The following is a 21,058-nucleotide window of genomic DNA, read 5'->3' as shown; positions in this document are numbered from 1 at the left end:
AAAAGTATATCGATGATGATGTTTACTGCTATAAATAGCACATTTAAAGTTGCTTCAATGTTTCAGCTTGTTAGACTTACAAGAGTTGTTGTCAGTGTATGTGAAGAACGACAGGCAACTTGATTCTCTCTTTGGCAAGGTTCTCCCTCCAGCTGAAGCCAATCTCTCCATCAGATCACAAAGTGCTAAAATGTATCCCAGGCTTAAGGGTAAGACATTTTTTAGCAAGTTTTAATCAAGTATTTTATCAGTTGTATCTTTTTTTGTCTGTTGTCATTTGATTGATAGTGCTTATATTTCTTTTTTGGTGATGAACGAATCAATGAATCCATTGAACTTTGTGAGAATTTTTCATTTGAATGACGATTTTATGACATATCTGTTATAGAAAAAGCATCGTTAAACTTTTATTATTATTACTGTTAAATAATTGTTGGAATTAGAACTTTAAAATTTTCGTAATCACTCATGCACCCTAGAACTAACAAGGATGAGACAGACACCCTCCAACACAGAAATCCAGCAAGCCAGACAACCACGACAATCTTGTCTGTCTGCCCCAATCTCGAAAAGACTTCCTCTCAGTGCCTCATCATACAAGCAAGCTCTACTTGTCTATGGCAAGAATGGCTGTGGTCAGTATGATAAAAGGCCCAACACTTCCATGAACTATGTTGTCTCTATGAAAAGTTTGTTACTATTTCTTAATTGTTTTTATCTTATTCAATTTCAAATTATTTTTGTTTAACAATAATGTACTGTTTCCAGTGAACATAATCGATAGGCAGTTCATTCATTCATCATTCATTTATTTATTAATAAATTTTTCAAAAGTTTACATAGAGCAATCTTTACTCTTCTGCTGTTATGGTTTCATTGTCTCAGATCAATTTTCAAAACAAGTCAAATTAATCAATTTTTATAAATTTCCTTTTTTAATTTAAGTTCAATGATTAATGGATGTGTAGTAATACTTGATATTCATGATTATTTACAGCCGCTGACGACGAGACGTCAACGAACCTGAACGTGAACAACACTAAACCTCGTGCATATTCATCCAATCCAGTTGGTAGATGTCTAAAGTCGTCCGACCAATCACAAGTCTCGGTTGACGTTTCCCCAGTAAAGACTCGCCACCACCACCACAAGAACGCAGGCAACAACAATGATGATGACGAACACGAGGATTGGGTGCTTAGTGGAATGTCAGTGGCGAAGAATCATCAGCATCGTCGTCAGCGTCGCCAGGCCTTCAAAGATTGCGACGATTATGAGGCTGATGAAGTTGGCTGTAGTTACGATGAGGGGGAGGAGGATTACGTCAATCGGAGAAAACTTTCAGGCGGAAAGAAATCGACTTTTATGAATAAAAGTTCTGCTAAACGTAGTGCTAAGTATAATAAAAAAAAGGGTAATGATTGTGACGATGAAACTATCAAGCATAAAGATACAAATACCAAGCCGAAAGTGGTCTATAATAAAAATACATTTGTTTATAAGCATCAAAAGAATAGAAATAATAATGATGATGATGAGGATGATGTTGGGAAGAGAAATGATGAAGTTAAGAACGATAGTGATGACTGTGATGATAAACATTTTAACGATGATGGCAATTGTAGCGCTGCTCATGACTGCACTAATAAAAGCAAATCAAAATCATCTTCATATTATTCAACGACCAATTGGAAAGTTACCGTAATGAAAAGCAAAGAACTTGTAGAGAAATCAAAGGAAAGTCAGCAAGAATTGATCAGTTATACGAGGGATTTACAGATCGGAGGTGATGATAGTGATGATGATAAATAAAATGAAGATTATGATAATGCTCTTGAGTTGAAACTTTTTTTCTAATGTTAAGTCTGAATGTAATAAAGGTCTTCAGAGGCGAATATATTAATAATCAAAATTTTATATTTTAACTTTCCATGTAAACCAATTAATTTCTTGTATTCACTACTCACTTATTGTTAGGATTCGTTTCTCTTATATAATTATAGTTTACTACTTTACAATTATTTTGATCTTATTTCATTTCACCTGGAAGAGTCGGTAAACTTGTCGTGTTTGCATTTTTGCACACGTTTTAATGTGATTGACGGTTATTTTAGACGAACCTAATGCCCCGTGCTATTCCGATGCAGTGGCTAATTTGCTATTCTAATCTTACTTTGTTTCATATAGTCATCTATTTAGAATTTTGAAAAATTTAATTCGACAATTTTAGGCATTCGTTTTTATAAAAATAATTCATATAGATCTTTTTGAATGTCGTTTCACATCACTGGCGTTTGAGTGTTTTTAGTCACTTTTTTATTTTTTCTTTCCCCTTTGATTTAGTTAATTAAATTTTATCACTTCATTTAATATGATTAATGAATAAATATGAAATTTTTTTTCAAGTCCTCAAACGTAAATAACACGTGGCTTAACTAATTAAACGTATTTACAACAAAGCATGCAATCATCATAGTTCGTAGAGATTAGCGTAGTTATTGTTCGACAAGTGTTATGTCTCTAACGTCGTAAGAAGTCTTGACTTCAACGATCTCTGTGCTCTTGACTTCAATGGCCTGTATGATTACTATGATTTCCAAGTCCAACTTCTCCTTACTTATAGTTTCGTTTGACCAAAGTTCCACGATGTCTGAATTCAATGATGTTTCAGAGCGGTATAGGGATGACTGAGATTCTGATTTTTGCAATTTGTTGATGTTTTCGATGAGGCTCAACATATTATCAGGTTTTGCTTCGTACATTACCGGTTTCTTCTTTTCCAAAATAACGTCAAGGAATTTACTTATTGGACTGTTTTTATCTACATTGTGTGTGACGGTACTTCTCGTATCGAAGCTACCAAATTGATTTTCATTTTCTGTACAGAAATCTAATGGTTTAACGGCTAATATTTCAATTGAGCTACCTAGCGGTGTATTTACTTTTTTCTTCACTAATAAAAATCCGAATAAGCTAAGCGACATGAGATCTTCCATGTTTAGGGTTGAAACTTCGATAATCAATCTATAGTTGTCGTGAGCCTTGTCATCAGATTTGTTGAATTTGCGCGACTGTTTAATTTTAATTTTTCCCAATTTATTTCTAACTGGTTTTCGTGTGAATTTTATTAAATTTACTTTGTCGTTTGAATTTTCTTCAATTGTTTTTAACAGTTTTTCTTTTTGTATTGAAGCTCTTCTCGATGGTCTTTCCATTTTTTCCATAACTCTCTCTTGAACAACTCTAGTTATTTTTATGATGTCAGAAAACATTATTGACCATGTTGGTTTTTTTGATTTCTTCCTCGAATTGTTATATCTTGCAAAAATTATAGAACCTGCTAAGGATTGTACCACGATTCCGATGAAAGCTTGAATAACAAATAATGCAACCGCCATTGGACACTCATCTTGTATTTCAACATTTCCGTAACCCATTGTAGATTGAAGATCAATAGAAAAAAATAAAGCACTAACAAAATCTTCGAGTCCTTTGATACAAGGCTTGAAGTCTTGTTCGTCATTTTCAAAATATTTCTTATCCAGATCGCCATGGAAATAAGCGACCAAGTACCAAATAACGGCAAATCCAAACCAAGAACCAACGAAAAGAAAAATAAAGATTATCATGACCAAAAACCAATTCGCGTTCGTAGCTCCACCAAATGTAATCGACAGAAAATCTTTTACAACATTCCATCTGCTTTTGTCGCAACCAACAATGTTAAATTCTCCTTTCTCGTCAATCAGTTTATTGTTATCAAGTTTTAACGTTAACATGATCAAATTCAACAAACATCAAATGTGAACAATCAATTGGGAGGCTGCTGTAAATACTGAATGAAAATAAGAGAAGCAGCTTCAAGTCAAGTAATTAATTCAATTAATTCAACATTTGTAATTTAATCGCAGACAAGTTTCAGGTAAAGTGTGGCTTGGTTTAATGATTATGCAATCGCTGTCTGGTATGATATATTTTTTATGAAAAGAACTGTGAAAATGTTGAAATATACATTCAACAAAATTGTGGCAGCAGGTCATGAAGAGTTAAAATTTGCGATGCCTTTTAATATGCTGTAACTGTTCAAGCGCCAGTTGCTCGCAAATGTACACCCGCCTATCCCATTCTTAAACATATAGACAATGCATTGTATTGCACTTGTTCACCTATCTGTATAATTAATCTCTTCTTGAGGTATTTGATGTTTGTTAAATTTTATCATGCTAGCGTTATAAAGGTATCTGTATATATACATTGTAAATTTATCTGAAATGTTGAATGAATCTTTGAACATTAAGAAAATTATCTTTCTCTTTCTTTCTATAAGACTCGACGAACGTAGTAACTTAAACCTTACCAACACATGGTTGTCAAAAAATTTATTTATCCTAAAAGTGAAAATAAACCTCAGAATAAATTACAACCGGCCGATCAGTATTCGACAAAAAAATAGAGCTAGACATCCACAACCATGTCGAATTAACATAACACGCCAGAAGTGTTCTCTAGTTTATTAGTCAAAATGTTATTAATCGATTCAGTGTTGAACAAAATTATACATAACGGTTAAATTTTCTTTGTCGATAATCTATTTTATTTTAACGTTAATACTTACATATAAATGATAAATCAAATCTTAACTGGCATTTAAAGAAATTATGAAAACAAAATATTTTATCACTGCCTTACAAAAATAGTTTGGTAACTCCTAGTTTAGCATTTGATTATGAAACATGCAGAAGAATAGCAAAATATAAAACAACATAACAAGTCAAGTATGAACATTAAATTTAAATAATACTTGATGAAAGGTTAATGTAGCAACATGTCACAAAACACAAAATCCAAAACTTAAGTATCCATGGAAAAAATAAGCGTGCATTTTCAAGACGCAAACACGCATATTTATATATACACATATGCACCTAAAATTTTAATGTTAATGTATGCATAACAATGTCACTCTGTTCTTGATCAAAGTATCCAGTAGAACTTGCTGATTAGAAAAAAGATCGCAACAGTGCTACATTTATAATAAACTATCTGGCAGCTATAAGGATAATTGTCATTTATTAAGTTATTCACCAGTATCGTCAAAATGGCAAAAAATTTGAACAAACTTACTGGCTTAATTGTTAAATCTCTCCAAACATTTCTTTTAGTAATTAGATTAAGGTTTAACTGATAACACAGGCAAACCCGGTATCGATCGTAAATGATTTAAACAATATATATATATTTATATATAAACATTATATATACACTAAACTTTTGAAACATATATATAATATAGATAGGTAGGTGTATGTTATAAACAAACAAGACAAATAGACAAATAAATAGATATGCACAAACATGAAATGAATAAATCATAAATATAAGAACAAAATTATTTTCATAGATATTTCTTACACATAGTTTATAACTGGTAACAAGACCAGAAATTTTGCGACTAGTACAAACCAACATTTCCTCAAGAAATGAAACTCACCTAACGCAAAATAAAAGCAACATGCACTTTGCAAGGTCTTGTAAAACTGATACCGCTGGTTTCAACAATAAATAGATCTTAAAATCAGAAAAAGGTTAACAAAAGGTAACAAAGTATAATTAATATTGGTTATAATCAATAGACGTCTTTACATGAAAATTGAACAGAAATAATGCAGAGGACAATGCCAGTATGTTTAAGTTCAACTGCCAGTGGTGCAATGAAATGATGGAGGTTATTGTGGAGCTGCTGCTGATGGCTTATGAGATTAGATGGCCTGTGCTTAACTCGACAATCAAACCGGTCTGTTGAAAAGGCTTAAAGAAGATCCATGGATTTTGTACCCACTCTTGAATTCAAAATTTTAACATCTGATACTTGATAAGTGAAACATAAATTTTACAACCATACACATGCGACAAGAATTAGATAAAAGTAGTAAATTTTTAACAGACAACAAGTATTGATTTACATGAACACTTGAAAATGTCATCAATATCAATTGAATTGAAAAACTGCAGTTAATAATGAATTTAGCCTAAAATTATTTACAGATGAAAGTGAAAAAAAAATATGTGATGAAGAATATGCTGATGTAGATGGATGAGGAAGACAATCCCAGCAAGGACACACCTCACAATTGATATATCTCATTTTCAAGTAATTCAAATTTCTCTTGTAGCTTTTCATCTTTTGATGAGGTTATTGATTTATGAAATTTCATCTTCAAGTCTGAATAACTGCTCCTAGAAACTGGACTGACCTTGCCTTTTGAATTTTGCTTCTTTTTTGACGGCTGAACATTTTCCATACTTGTGAATCTATGGATGCGTGTGTTAGGGAAAATTAACAAAACCAAGATCAAGCAAAGCAAAAATGAAAAATTTAATAAAAAGGTTTTGAAAATATTAACTACTATAACAAGCAAAAAATAAGTATCTGAGAAATGTCACAAGCATCTAACAAATCATCCAAAATGTAACACCTTCTATGCTTTCATTCAGAAAATCAGTAAAAATTCAGTATAATTTTGAATTTATAAGACACCATTGTGATGTTTAAAACAAAGTAAGAATCAAATATAAAGAATAATTAAATAATTCTATTTATTTATTTATTTATTTATTAAGCAAAAATCAAAGTTTATAACCAAAATTGATTACTTTGTTTGTTTTTCAAGTCTTTCAATGTTACATTTTATTTTGGCCAATGATGAATCGTATTTAGAAAAATAATCTTGGTGGTTTGTGATGTTATGACTATCTTCACTGTCCTTAGCATTAAGACAATTTGAAGCAATTGGCGTGTTAGGGTTTGAAAAATAATTTGAATTATTAGTTGAGTCGGCCAACCGACCTATGCTTTTTGACTTAGGCATGTGTTTATTTAAATCTTTTTTTGCTATGAGTTCACCATTGAAACTGGCAGGTAAATCATCTCTGTTGCAAATGGGTATGAGCAGCTGTTTACATAAAAAGATGTTGTCATTCCACAACCTGTTCACTCGTCGTAGTGTTGATGTCTAAATTTAAAAATTGTAAATTTTAATAATAATAATTTGAACTGATAAAATATATAAATGAAAAGGTAAATGTAAACTGTGATGTAAAGTATACTGTACTGTAAACTTTACTACACTTTACAGTGTAAAGAAAAGGGATATAATAAAAAAATTAAGTCATTGTACCATATGTTGATCAAATAATTAAACACCGTTTAAACCTCTGAAATTACACAACAGCTCGACCATGGAAATTATAATGCAAACAAACCGTAAGGCCATATTTGAGAGCGATGGAATTTAAAGATTCATTTTCTTCCACTAAGTGTTTGATGTAAAATTCACTATTTTCTTCGACAGGTTTAGATTTTGTGCAACAACTAGATGTACCATATTGTGGAAAATGTTTGGAGCTCAAGCTTGTCTTTTCTTCGTCTGCTTTTGACAATAACGTTACTTTTGAACTACATTCTGCCATTTTACGAACCTGCGAAGTCAAAATATTTTTTGTAATAAAATTGGAATTCACTTTTCAATTAATGTGGGTGGAAAAAATTTATATCTTATATTCAAATAAATAGTTATTGATTTAAAAAAAATTGTATTTTTATCGTAAGTATAATAACATTATTGCAATATGTTAATTTAAAAAAAATTTTTTTCAAATTAAAAAGCGCTTTTTCAAAAAATTGTGGTAATAAGCATCGCTAGTTTTGCGCCTGCCCTTACACTTACACTTACAGACACTTGACGTATGCTTTTATATGTTATCAATTAATGGGGTATCTTTATTTTATTACGTAGGAACATCAAAGGTTGCTGCTGTTTAACTTTAACTTGATCATTTGCTTGTTGTTGTTATTGCTGAATATTTAATATTTATATTGTTATGAAACTCTTTCACTAAACTGTCACTTTATTTGTTGATCGCTCTTCAAAATCTTATGCATGGATCAGTGAATGACAATTGATTGGTAAATTCCTTGATTGTTAAAAATTAAAAAGGGCAATTCTTCTCAATCAATTCAATTCATTCTACTTTTATTTTAATTAGTATATATGCCAAATATGGCCAAAAATAATGATTATGTTCATTGTCGTACATATTTATTGATGAATATACCGTTATTATAACATACAATCATGTATGTATTACTACAGAATAGGCATTATCATTAGATTAGCTGAAATCATCATATATGATCACTATGACTTCATCCATTGATGTTTATTTTGTTGTGTTTGTTTCTGTTGTTAAGTAACTAAATTAATAATACTACAGCCACTAGCAGTCATTTCTGTCCACCAAGTTACACTGTTCATTGTAAAAATATTTAATTATTATTAAAATTAAACTTTAATTAAAGTAATTAAACTATTTGTACTACTAAGCTACTAGGTGTTTTGTCATGCTTGTCAATTATTCCATTGGTTAAAATAAGTAGCTTATTTTAAATTTAACATTAACTTCGACTACACTACATTTTAATTTGACAAGTTATTTCAATTTTGGATTTTCTCATTTTTATTTATTATAGTAATTTAATTTTTAAGAATTTTTAAAGTTATTGAATTGAAAGTTTCAGTTATTTAGGTTATTTTAGCTTTAGATTTGTCTTCGAATAAAGAAACAGAATTGCATGAATTTTTTTGAGTATTGAAAGATCAAAATTTGTTTTTTTCAATTTCAGAAATGTTGAAGAAAATTAATATCGTTGTTTGGCTGCTCATTTTACCAATTGTTGCAGGTGATTTTCTTTTTTTTGTTATGCTTTTTAAAATTAAATATGATAAATCAATTTATTGATAATTTTTCTCCATAAAATACAGAATCCATTGATGATCAAAATCTATTAACCAATCAAAAAAATATTGATGAAAGTTTGAAAAAAAATTGGCTCGGTCGTCTAGATGGACATGAAGGAAGAGGAAAAATGATTGGTAGGCCAGATGGACATGATGGAAGAGGAAGAATGATTGGCAAGCCTGATGGACATGATGGAGGTAATAAGAGAATGTTCGGTCGTCCAGATGGACATGATGAAGCTAACAATCGTAGGATCTATCAGTCATTTGGACACTATAATGTTAAACCTCTTCCACTTGGTCCATCAGATGGTCATGAAAGAGTTCCAATTGGTCAGCCAGATGGACATGATAAAATTAAACCTGATTTAATTGGTCAACCGGATGGGCATGATGGAATTAAACCTCATTTGATTGGTCAACCGGATGGACATGAAGGAATTAAACCTCATTTGATTGGTCAACCAGATGGACATGATGGAATTAAACCTCATTTGATTGGTCAACCGGATGGACATGATGGAATTAAACCTCATTTGATTGGTCAACCGGATGGACATGATGGAATTAAACCTCATTTAATTGGTCAACCGGATGGACATGATGGAATTAAACCTCATTTAATTGGTCAACTGGATGGACATGATGGGATTAAACCTCATTTGGTTGGTCAACCAGATGGACATAATGGAGTCAACATGAAAACAAATGAACAGCCACTAAATACAGAAAGTATTTATCAGGATAATGATGATGAGGACGACAATGATGATGATGATGATTGGCTAATGTATTTGAGTGGTAATGCTCATAGTTTCATCTCATCCATAGGAAATATATTTGGAGAGAAGATTTTTGAAACCCATGATGAAGATGATGGCAGCAACACAGCACTTGTCAGATGCAAACGTCCAATCTGTGATAAATATCTCGACTGTCCAATGGGTCCTCAGTTGGACAGTCAGGGATGTGCCACGTGCCAGTGTTTGTCTGATCCGTGTGTGGTGGGTTTGTATTTTAATTTCCATGGCATCGTAAACTATTGCCATTATGTTTATTTGATTGTTTTTGCAAATTAATTATAAACTTTTTATATGTGAACAATTATCGATAAGTTTATTTCAACTGATATTTCTGAAAAATTTGTTGAATTTTAAATGATCAGGGAGTAAAATGCGAGATTGGATATGTCTGTGATGCTATCGAGTGCCAGCCTGGTGTTGCCTGTCCTAGACTGACTGCTCGATGTCTTGGTAGGTTCATCTTTTTCATGTGTTTGTTTACTATTTTCTTGAGTCGAATTATGAAAGTGGTTGCTTTTGTTGATATGATGAGATGATTTAAGAGATAGGTTGTATTGTATAGACAGAATACAAAACGTGGTAGGGCTTTTTAAGTCTGAATATATTTTAAGGCTGATATGAATGAGTTATTAAGTGTATCAGGTTGGATTAATTAACAAACAACTGAACAGGAAAAACATGCACCGGACCGAGCACGATGTGTGCAAACTTCTGTGAGAATTTGTACAAGCTGAACAGCAAGGGTTGTTCCACTTGTGAATGCAGGACCAGATTGTTGCCACCATCCATACCCCTGAACACCAGCTATGAGATTGCTGAGGCTGGAAGTGATGAAGATGATGATGGACATGAGGATGAATATGCCAATGATGATGATGATGATGATGATATAGACATACTCTGGGGTGTTGAAGGTCACATGAATGATGAAGAGGATAGCGAGGATGAGGACGATGATGATGATGAAGAAGATGATGATGATGTCCTGGAAGTTAGTTATGTGGCTCCAAACAAAAATGGTAAATTCTTCAAGGATGCCTTCAACTGCAAAGTAATCATATTTATTTTTGAAGTGATACATATGTTTAATTAATTAATTAACTAACCAATCCTTTAATTAATTGATAATCATTTATCATGTATTAAATATTCATTTACTGAGTCAATGTTTTGTTTTCAACCTTGAAGTGTAAGGCAAATGAGAGATGTGACATGTACAAACCTCAGGATAGCTTGATAGCTTTCTACCCTGCCTGCAGAGGTTGGTACCTTATAAGGTTCTTTTTAGCTTTTTTTTCTACTTCTTTCATTTTGTATATATTTTTTTAATCAACATCTGTTGAAGCATGAAAAGTTTGTTTAATGTTATAATTATTGGTTGATAATAACCTGCTTCTAACTTTGCAATTAGTTTTTGACTTGTAATAAAGTTCAAATAAGATTTTTGTTTTCATCATTATAACATTTTGAGATGAAAAGCTGCAAGGAGCTAGAATCTGGTCTTGTTGGAAGATATATTTACACATCAGGGCATCGTTTTTAAATGATTTGTTGTTTTAATTGATTTATAGTTAATGATTTTTACTAATAAAATTTTCAACGCTGGCAGTCATCAGAAAAGGTATAGCCAAAGTTATGTACCCGGATCTTTATAAGGAACTTGATGATACAGACGTCATTTTTGACAAAGATAATGACTACTCCATCAATCCCATTCAGTGCCCAAGTATAAATGATTATTTTATATTCTTTTAAATTTTTGTGTGTTTTTTTTTTATTATTTTGCTTATGTGCTCGTTTACATTTCTGTTTTAAGTGCATTTTATTTACATTTTATTTATATATTTGTTTAAACTATATTATTATAGCAAAGTTTTAAATTAATATTATGTGATGGGGTGTATCTCATTATTTTATGACAATATTACTGATGACATCAAGCAATTTCTCTGCAACTAATGGATGAATTGCAAATGATATTGATATTGAGTTTATATATATGTAGTGTCGTTTAACTTATCGATCCCTAATTCCCAGTAAAATTTGTTGTTTATTTCTGTTCTTCTTATTATTATTGTTTTTTATTATTTATGTTATTCTTTCTTTTTGGCCATCTATATTTTTACAACTTATTATTGCTAGGCATGTCTTTTTATTATAAGCAATAATTTAATCATTTATGTAGTTAATATTCTTGATATGAAGTTCACACAAAATGTTCTCTTGGATCAATTGGGTTTTATAATTGAGGATGTTTTAACTCTTAGTCTGGTAAGATTTATTAAGTTAGAAACTAAACAGAAGTTTCATTGTAATTAATTATTTAGCAGCAACAACAACTACATATGCAATTAACCATTTCAAGTGCTGTTTCAACATTTATTCCATAGATTAATTTTCAACCATAATTATTTAAAATATAATGTAATTATTATATATAATAGAACCAGTATCTCTTATATTAACATTTTGATTCATGTTTTTACGTATGCTGTGTTAAATTTTTGTGAAGATTTAAAAAAAATTTATAATATTTTTCCAAAGTCACTCCTTAGTAATACTTCCTGCAGAATGCAACACTGCACAAAGTGTATTGTGCTACTGTGACGTATTGTAGTAACGTTACTATATTGTGTTACTGTGACGTATTGTAGTAACTTTACTATATTTTCATTTTATTATTCGTATAATATCATACATTATTATAATAGTTATTGCCATATTGTTATTATTATAATTATTATTTATGTTATTATTATTACCTTACGTATTGTTGGAAAACTGTCTTTATCCTTCAAAGAGAACAATGATGAGCCGTGTTATTGCGTGAACGACCAGGGCATGCCCAACAAGCCCTACCACGTTTCACCCTCCAATCTGCATGACGTCACTTGTGGTTAGATCTTTGATGTGGCTGTTATGGTCTTTTTGTGTTAACATGTGTGTGTGTGTGTGTGTGTGTTTGTTTGTTTGTGTGTTTGATTATTTGAATGTGTAAAGTTTGAATATTTGCTTTTGTTTGGGTATTTGTTTCTCGGCACTTTATTTATACTTGTATCAATTCACTATTTTATAAAATTTGAAATTTATGTTTTTATTTAAAAAAAAGTTTTTTAACTGTTATTGATAATTGATTTGCGTCTCAATTCATTGTATGTATTGTTTCTTACTTACTAAATTTTACTAAAGATTTTACTGTCTGTCTTTTTTCATTATGTATAATGCAGCTCTGTCAAACAGTTGAGTTGCTTGCAACTTTTAATTCTATATTTATAACTGAACATTCCTAACTTATGTGCAGCTGTAATTATTAAACACATAGCTATTTTCATGGGAGAGTTGTTGCTACTGTTAATTATCCTTTTGCCATTAAGTGTTTGTGATGCATGTCTTTCTGTTTAATCATGTTTAATCCATGTACAACAACAGCTTGTTGTCTTCATTGTTGTCAACAACTGATTGTTGTTGATGTGCCTGTTATGATAAGCCATGATGGTGATGATAAGCAGTAATGTTTGTTTAATATTCGTATTAATCTTTATTCTAAATCCCTGATCATTTTAAAAACTTTTAGATTTTATTAAATGCCATTTTATTATTTATATTGTTAGTGTAATCATTTATTATATGTTTTTGAAATTTTTGTGACAAATTATACATTATTATTATCCTGGTCATTATTTATTCATCATTTTATATAATTGCCTAATTGACTTTGTCAACAGCATTGTTTATCATTGAGATAATTTTCATACATTTATGACTTATTTATAAATCATTCCCTCATCATTATCATCATCGTCAGCATTTTCATCATCGTCGTCGTCATCATCATCTCCTTCTTCATCATCACCGTTGATATAGTTGCCAACATAACAATGTCCTCGACCTTTGAGATGCTCTTCGAGATAATTGGTCCGTCTGATTCACTCTACACTGGCGTCCAGTGAGTATTATTCATTAAGTACCAAATTTTCTCATACAAAATTCTCAATCGAATTAACATAACTATTATTTTACTTGACTTAAATTGTCTTGGATTGCCCACTGGAGTTTAACTTTCTTGAAGATGCATCTGATGAGGATGATCAGTTGATATTTGAGATAGCGCTTTTGTACTAATGGGTAGATGGGCGATAATGATTTCATTACGTTTTTTTTGTAAATTTTAATTAATTTTATTTATTACACTGGTAATATTATCTAAATTGTATTCTATTTACAATTATTATTTTGACAGAGCCATGACCAAGAAGATAGCAGAGATTACCTATGCTCCTGAAAAATCTATTGTTATTTTTGGAGTTAGCAAGCTATAATTTTTTATTTATATATTTTAGGTTATATATTTAAATACTTGGATGACCTGATATGGTTCCAGAGATCTGTTTGTGAAGTGTTGTTTTACTCGTGTTTGTGTGCGTTGTGTGTGTGTGTGTGTGTGTGTGTGTGTGTGTGTGTGTGTGTGTGTGGGTGGGTTTACTGTGACATCTTTAAAAAATACACAAGAAAGCATTCTTTTAACTACTAACTTGAAATTGACATATGTCAAACAAACGTCCCATATTTTTTCGCAATTGTTACATCCAAACTTCACACAAGCACTGCACGCATCGTTCCACTGAAGTATCAACCACATACATACAAATATCACGTACAAATATTCCATACAATTCCATCACCTCAGATTGATTACCCTCCAGTGAGGGATTCGCCACAGCTAAAGGAAAACGTCGGCGAAGATGTTAAAGTCGTTGCCAAACTTGTCTACAACCCATCCATTTACGACATTCCATTCGCCCTTGACCTACTTAAGGCTACTCAGGATCTTGTGGTTAATTTTGACCTCTACAAGGTCAAACAAAAGGGTCAGTTTAAATAAATTTTAATTTTTCCACATTACTTGAAACCCCTCAAATTTTAATTTTGTCAATAATTATTTTAATTGATTTAAAATTAAATGAAAATTCATAAGGTCCTTTCGAGATCACGTCGAATGTCTTCAACAGCACTATCGTGGCACCCATCTCCCCACCACCACGACCTGAGCCCTTCCACGCCTCCAAACCATCGGACACCAGTCCTCCTGTCACACCTGTCTGCTATTACGTCAATGGAGAGAAAATTTGTTCAACATTTGATGACGATGATGAAAGTTAGTTTGAAATTTAATATACAAGTGTTTATATTTTACTCAAATAAAGTGTACTGTTTGTAAATAATTATGCTGCTTTATGGAGTGTTGTTATGTTTCCAATGATATTTTGCACTTGTTTACCGGCATTTTAATGATTTGGTATGTTTTAGCACTACATTGCTTGTAAATTGTAAAAATGAAATTCTATTCAATTTAAGGAATTGAAGAATTGATGCGTTATTATATTGTCAATATTTTAATATAATATTGTCAATGTACTGATATTTACGTCATCTAACATCATTAATATTAGTATTTACAAATATTTATGAGACATACGGTCACTTCAGCCATTGTCATAATCACTATGAACATAAAAAAATGTAAAATGTTACTCCAGTTTTGGTGGCTGATGCGGTGGAGTACAAATTTGACCCCGCAAGCAGGCCAATTATCATCTCTCTTCTCGTTGCCATCTTTGGACTGGTTATTGCCATCATCATCGTTCTCATCGCCATTGTAAGTATTTTTGTGTGTGTATGACTTTTTGTAAACATGTTGATGGTGATGTTGCCAGTTTATGAAAGTCATAATTTTGTTACAATATGAAAGCTAGATTCTTTAAACTGTAATATTGATGCTATATTTACTTTTACAGATTAGAAAACGCTGCTGCTCCGCTAAAAGACGACCCGTTTTGACCAATTTTGCTCCTCTCACACTTGATCCTGTATGTTTCTAATTTCTCTTTTTCCTTTATTTCAAATTTAACATTGTGTTCCATTGTTTACAGCGTTTTGGCTGATTTTTTTTTATAAATTTCGATGCCAAACCGTTTCTCCCATTTGATAATTCCAACTTTAATATAATTTTCTCGCTTGATGATTTTTATTACTGAATTTTTAAGTTTTAAAGACATTCTCATTATGAATAATTTCTTATTCCACGTCAAGGAGGCATTCGTGCGTCACAAACCCAGTGGTGAATCAGCAATCCTGGTTGACGATGACGTCCTCAACCATAAAAATGATGATACCATGGCCTAAGCTGCTGTGCGTATATGCATCCAGCTAACCATCATTCATTTGTGATGATGAAGGACATGTAATGATGAGATGGTGTGATGAAGATACAATATTATTGAAACTTTACAAACATTTTATACTCATGTATCTTTGTTCTATGAATTGCTACATTTGAGATAGATTTTGTTTTTGATTTAAAATCTGTCAATACTCATTTTGTATTTGCGGGACGTCGGTTTCTTCTGCAGTTTATTCAAGTTAAAAATTTTAAACAAATTTATTTAATGTAAAAAAAAATTGTATGCTTACAACTAACTATCCAATCAATGTTAATATAAATTTGTTTTTATCATTAATATTCTCATTCAATCAAATTAATATACTTGTGTATCAAGTTGTTATAAACATCTTTGTACTGGAGGCTTTCAATATATCATCGTTGTATAGAAAAATTTTTATGAAACTCTTCCCAAATATGCGTCGATACATTTTATGCCTGATTTGTTTTCATCCTTTTGAATGTTTAATCGTTTGCATATGCAGTGAAAGCATTCTTTCTATTAATATAATTTTTTACATGGGATGCAAAATAATTATTCAGATTTTTATTTTTAAATGCTTAACAGCGATTATGTTTATAATTTTTAATAAATTGAATTGATGTTACGCTGGTGTATGTTGAAGGGTTTCACCCACTTCCACAATTTTGTTGTTATGCATACGCAGGGACTTTTAGTAATAGCATTAGTCTGATGGAATCATGGTTTTGTGTTGTCAAACGCGCTTAACACAGCTTAAAATTAATTATGTGATGAGTTGCAAAATTTGAGGTGAAATAGCTTTCAACAATCACTGCCCGAGCTCTGGGAAAGTTAGGTTTGCAAACTAAACGACAGCGCAGGGTAACGTTTTGTGAGTTATGAACGTTATACAATTTTTTTTGTTTGAAAACGTCTTTCCTAAAAAGAAACTTGTTTGATAAAATTAAGACAAAAACAGAAATAACGATGAAATGTAACAAGTGTTGAAAATTCATTTAGACAGGTTTATATTCCAGTTTGGTTTCCAGTTTTTTGTTGTCTGCTATTTTACGAACGCCTTTGAAAAAGTCTTCTTCAATGACAAAATCTCTTTCAGCTCTGATTGCAAACATGCCTGTAGGAAAAATTGTGATCCGAATTGTTTACATAGATTAATAGTTAATGTCACATTATATCAATAATATTCTATGCGTATCTTGTAATGCAAAGTATGAATGATTTCAGCTACTCTAGTTTGTATTTTATTTTTGACATTTTTCTTTCAATGATTTTATCTACGGGTCCTGTGACAAATCATTTCCATTAATTTAGAAACATTTAAAACATCAAGCTTACCAGCTTCAGTGCAAACATTCCTCAAGTCAGCCCCATTGAAATCATCTGATAGCTTCACTATTGCTTCCCAATCTAGTAGAACAGTTCAAGCACTTATTTCAAAAACTTAATCAAAGCATCACAAAATAATTGAAAAATCCAAGTAAAATTTAATGATAAAATAAAATCAGTGAATCATCATGAAACATGAACAAATAAGTCATCTAAAAAGTTTCAAATGAAGCCAACCAATTTCTCCATGTTTAGCAATTGGTCCAGCATGTATCTTCAAAATTTCAAGCCTTGCTTGCTCATTTGGAAGAGGAATTTCTTAGTGATGATATAAAAAATGAATGTGAACCCAACATTTGAATTTAAAGAAGCCATCAGTAAATAATACACTGACCATTTCTAAAATTCAATGAAAAAACCAACCGATTTTTCTATCCAGTCTACCAGGTCTGAGTAGAGCAGGGTCCAAAGTATCAGGTCGATTGGTAGCCATGATGATCTTCACCTGACCTAAGGCATCAAAACCATCCATCTGGTTTAAAAGCTGTCATAAAAAACGAAACGTTCATTAAAAATTAAAACAATTTAATGTAACTATTAAAAAAAAGTTGTTAATAAAAGTGTTCACACTAAAAAATTGAACCTAACAACAGCAAAAAATATTGAATGAACAGAAATAAGTTGTAAAGTTACGCATGCTTGCCTCCATGAGAGTTCTCTGGATTTCTCTATCAGCTGATGTTCCTTCAGAAAATCTTCTACCACCTTGAGCGAATTCAAAATATAAAATGTCACAATGTCAAACATTTAGCTATTCTAATTATTAAAAAAAAGCAAGAATACTAGGAAGAGTAAGATGAACAAACATTACAGACCAATAGCATCAATTTCATCCATGAAGATGATGCATGGCTGGTGATCCCTTCCATAACCAAACATCTCTCTGATCAACCTTGCACTCTCACCAATGTATTTGTCTACTATGGCACTCGACACAACCTGTAAAAAATTATTTTCTATTATATATTTAAAGTTTAAAATTAAGAAGGTTATGATGGACAAAGGTAAGAAAATTACCTTAAGGAAGTTGGCATCTAACTGTGAAGCAACAGCTCGTGCCAGCAATGTTTTTCCGGTACCAGGAGGTCCAAACAACAGGCAACCCTTTGGTGGAGTAATGCCAACTCTTTGGAATAACTCAGGATTCATCAAAGGTAGTTCAATGACCTGCAAGTAGTAAGCAGTTAAACATAGTGAATAAGTCATATTAACACAAAGTCAAGTATGATAAAATATGCCAACAGACCTCTCTTAATTCTCTAATCTGCTCTGAGAGTCCACCTATCTGTGAGTAGCTGATGTTGCCTGGATCCTCAGTTGACATGTTGTACACAAGGGGATCAACTTCTCTAGGCAGGTATCTGAATACGTTCAATGCATAATTTTTAAGTTAAAAAAACCAAATGTAACTACTCAATTTTATTAAATGCTAGTTCCAAGTGAGTTTATATGCTTAAATAAAAAATAATACAACTATTTGAATAAAATTCTGATCCAAAAGTCTAGCTTTTAAATAAACAAAGGTACAAAATATTATAAATATTATCTATTATTGAATTGAATTTGAATATTATGTGAATATGATAAATATCAGTTCCAACAATTTAAAGTACATGCTAACAGATAATATAACACTTACATCCTTAAATGTATTGAAAATTAAAAAATACAGAGCCTACCATATAAAATCTTATTTAGTAATTAATAACATCTATATACATTATATAAGCCATATAAAATTTTAAATTAACCATATGATAATGATGTTGACAATGTGAACATGCATGTATCACATTTAATTCAAGCATGTTTAAAAATTTGTGCATCAGCATAGAAAACCTCATGATTGTAAGAGTAGTCATATCGAGAGCAACTCTAGTGCCAGGTTTAAGTTTAGTTTTATCCAACTGCCTTCTACATCCAACCACATACCTGGGTCCATTTGTAGCTTTTACAATAACTAAATAGGTAATTAAAATGTAGCATAATGTCATAATTTTATCAGCAAACAAGTTTAGTGCAATAATTTATATTGTATGTGTATGTAAATTTATTATATAACATAACATTTTCAAATTAAATATAAATATATATTGTAGTAAATTACATTAGTTTTACTAACATTTATCTTCTGTTAATTGCTTCAAAACTTCACCAACAATCTAAAATTTAAGTTAAACTGTTAAGCCTAAATTTTAAATTTTATTTTAATTTAACAATATCATAATTTTAAATTTAAGATAGATATAGATAGATAAAATAATAAAATTATTTTTATTTTTATGTAAATCTTTTATAATAAATGAAGTGTAGGTAAAGAAAATGAAAAACACTAAAAAACAAAGACAAACTGACAGACACAAGAAATGAAAATTTAACCTGTCCAACACTTTGTAGTGCCTTCAGATCATTTTCTGATTTGTCATATTGTTTCGTCAATTCTTTTAATTGCTCTCTCACTATCAAAAAAATAAGTCATATTATTTGTATTATAAATATTATTTAAATTCTCACCCAGCTATCCATTCAAACAACAAAAAGAAAATTTACATTACAAACAAACCAATGGCAAGTGTATGCATGACTCAGCATATAAAAAACGTTCAAAAACTCGTCTAACAAACTTTCTTTCAAGCGGGCTTCCAACTCCTTATGATCTAGAAGCTTTTTACGATAATCCTGCAAAATTTTATCCCTAACTGAATTGTCCGTGGACATGGGAGTCGCAACGCTGGCAGCCATTTTTTACAAATCTATCGTTAAAATTTCCCAAAGATATATAACTATCGATGTTTATCAAATTTGCTCAACACAGACAAAACAAAAAAATAATGGTTTTTTAGCATATAGAAAATTTGAAATTCGATTTACAATATACATGGATCAATTTAAACTATTTGGTTATTTTTTGAAATTTTGTATATAAAATTGTTATATATAGTTTGTAAACTTCTAATTCTATTAGCTTTTGTATTTGTTAAACCGTTTACCAAAGTTTAAAAACAAGTGCAAATTTAATAAACTCCAGTACTTATTTGGCCACTGATTTACAAATTTAACAATTTTAATTAAAAGTTTACTTTTTGTGATATCCTATATGCAATTTGTGTATATACGTGTAGTTTGTAAACTTTTGACTTTATTAGTTTTTGTATTTATTAAATTGCTTTTCTAATGTTGAAAACTGCATGACTTCAATCAAACCATGTAGTGTGAAAACTGCTAGCTTGATAAGATTAGGATAGTTCAGGTTACATTTTTGATGGTTCATCCAGAAACATTGTGAAATGTTTACTTACGCAATGTAAAAGCAGCTTCATAGCTTGCTCAACGTCATTGTAAAAAAAGAAAAAAAATTCTTTCACAAACTGAGAGCATTCGCTTGTTTGTACATCAAGTTTCGTTCGCGAAAAAAATCTCAAGGGCCGGATTAGCCAAGGTCGTTTCCCAGCTAATGCTTTCATAATTATGATTTCGGCACTAGATTCCAACGGGAATATATCTTTTTCTACAAGACGTATTTGGAAAAAAGCTATTTGGAGAGATTGTATTAAGTGGTAGCATATATATATATATATATATATATATATATATATATATATATATATATATATATATAACATCTTCATAAATATTAAATAAAAAAATAAATTGCTTCTTCGAGTTCCTCATCGTCGTTAATTTTGTGCTTGTTGTTTTAACCGATGTTATTTCAATTATTATATTAGAAATTGTTTAAAATGAAAGATGTCTTCTCAGCAGATTATCTGCTGTTTGATTATATGATATCTTCTAATTTTAAACACGAGATTAAAACGGCCGATTTAGGTTGTCTTTTCGCGGGTGCGGTGCGTATGAGGGCGGTTGC

At 30.9% G+C, this 21,058-nt stretch overlaps 5 protein-coding genes across 5 annotated transcripts; 2 read left to right on the top strand and 3 right to left on the bottom strand.

Moving 5' to 3' along the window:
- Positions 1–3,275: 3,275 nt before the first annotated feature.
- Positions 3,276–3,617, bottom strand: HELRODRAFT_137401 (hypothetical protein; the record flags this gene model as incomplete). The annotated part of the gene is made up of 1 exon (XM_009011392.1): positions 3,276–3,617. A coding segment is annotated over one exon (342 nt), but the record flags the coding sequence as incomplete, so codon positions are not given.
- Positions 3,618–6,650: 3,033 nt separating this feature from the next.
- Positions 6,651–7,470, bottom strand: HELRODRAFT_159507 (hypothetical protein; the record flags this gene model as incomplete). The annotated part of the gene is made up of 2 exons (XM_009011391.1): positions 6,651–7,013; positions 7,264–7,470. The coding sequence occupies 2 exons, from the start codon at positions 7,468–7,470 to the stop codon at positions 6,651–6,653; spliced, it is 570 nt and encodes a 189-aa protein (XP_009009639.1).
- A 1,456-nt stretch (positions 7,471–8,926) lies between these two features.
- On the top strand, positions 8,927–12,502 carry HELRODRAFT_159506 (hypothetical protein; the record flags this gene model as incomplete). The annotated part of the gene is made up of 7 exons (XM_009011390.1): positions 8,927–9,802; positions 9,964–10,051; positions 10,273–10,652; positions 10,790–10,862; positions 11,211–11,327; positions 11,787–11,872; positions 12,440–12,502. The coding sequence occupies 7 exons, from the start codon at positions 8,927–8,929 to the stop codon at positions 12,500–12,502; spliced, it is 1,683 nt and encodes a 560-aa protein (XP_009009638.1).
- Positions 12,503–13,479: 977 nt separating this feature from the next.
- HELRODRAFT_159505 (hypothetical protein) lies at positions 13,480–15,480 on the top strand (the record flags this gene model as incomplete). Its single annotated transcript, XM_009011389.1, has 6 exons — positions 13,480–13,547; positions 13,842–13,905; positions 14,289–14,469; positions 14,577–14,756; positions 15,139–15,257; positions 15,397–15,480. 6 exons carry the CDS (start codon positions 13,480–13,482, stop codon positions 15,478–15,480), a joined length of 696 nt encoding a protein of 231 aa, XP_009009637.1.
- Positions 15,481–16,799: 1,319 nt separating this feature from the next.
- Positions 16,800–19,932, bottom strand: HELRODRAFT_155612 (hypothetical protein; the record flags this gene model as incomplete). Its single annotated transcript, XM_009011388.1, has 12 exons — positions 16,800–16,918; positions 17,140–17,211; positions 17,368–17,448; positions 17,554–17,674; positions 17,824–17,888; positions 18,006–18,129; positions 18,208–18,357; positions 18,437–18,551; positions 19,030–19,150; positions 19,313–19,352; positions 19,570–19,649; positions 19,815–19,932. The coding sequence occupies 12 exons, from the start codon at positions 19,930–19,932 to the stop codon at positions 16,800–16,802; spliced, it is 1,206 nt and encodes a 401-aa protein (XP_009009636.1).
- Positions 19,933–21,058: the final 1,126 nt, after the last annotated feature.

The sequence above is a fragment of the Helobdella robusta genome (genome assembly GCF_000326865.2).
Source record: "Helobdella robusta unplaced genomic scaffold HELROscaffold_1, whole genome shotgun sequence".
In the NCBI taxonomy this organism is placed as follows: Eukaryota; Metazoa; Annelida; class Clitellata; order Rhynchobdellida; family Glossiphoniidae; genus Helobdella; species Helobdella robusta.
This window is presented reverse-complemented; position numbering and strand designations above follow the sequence as displayed.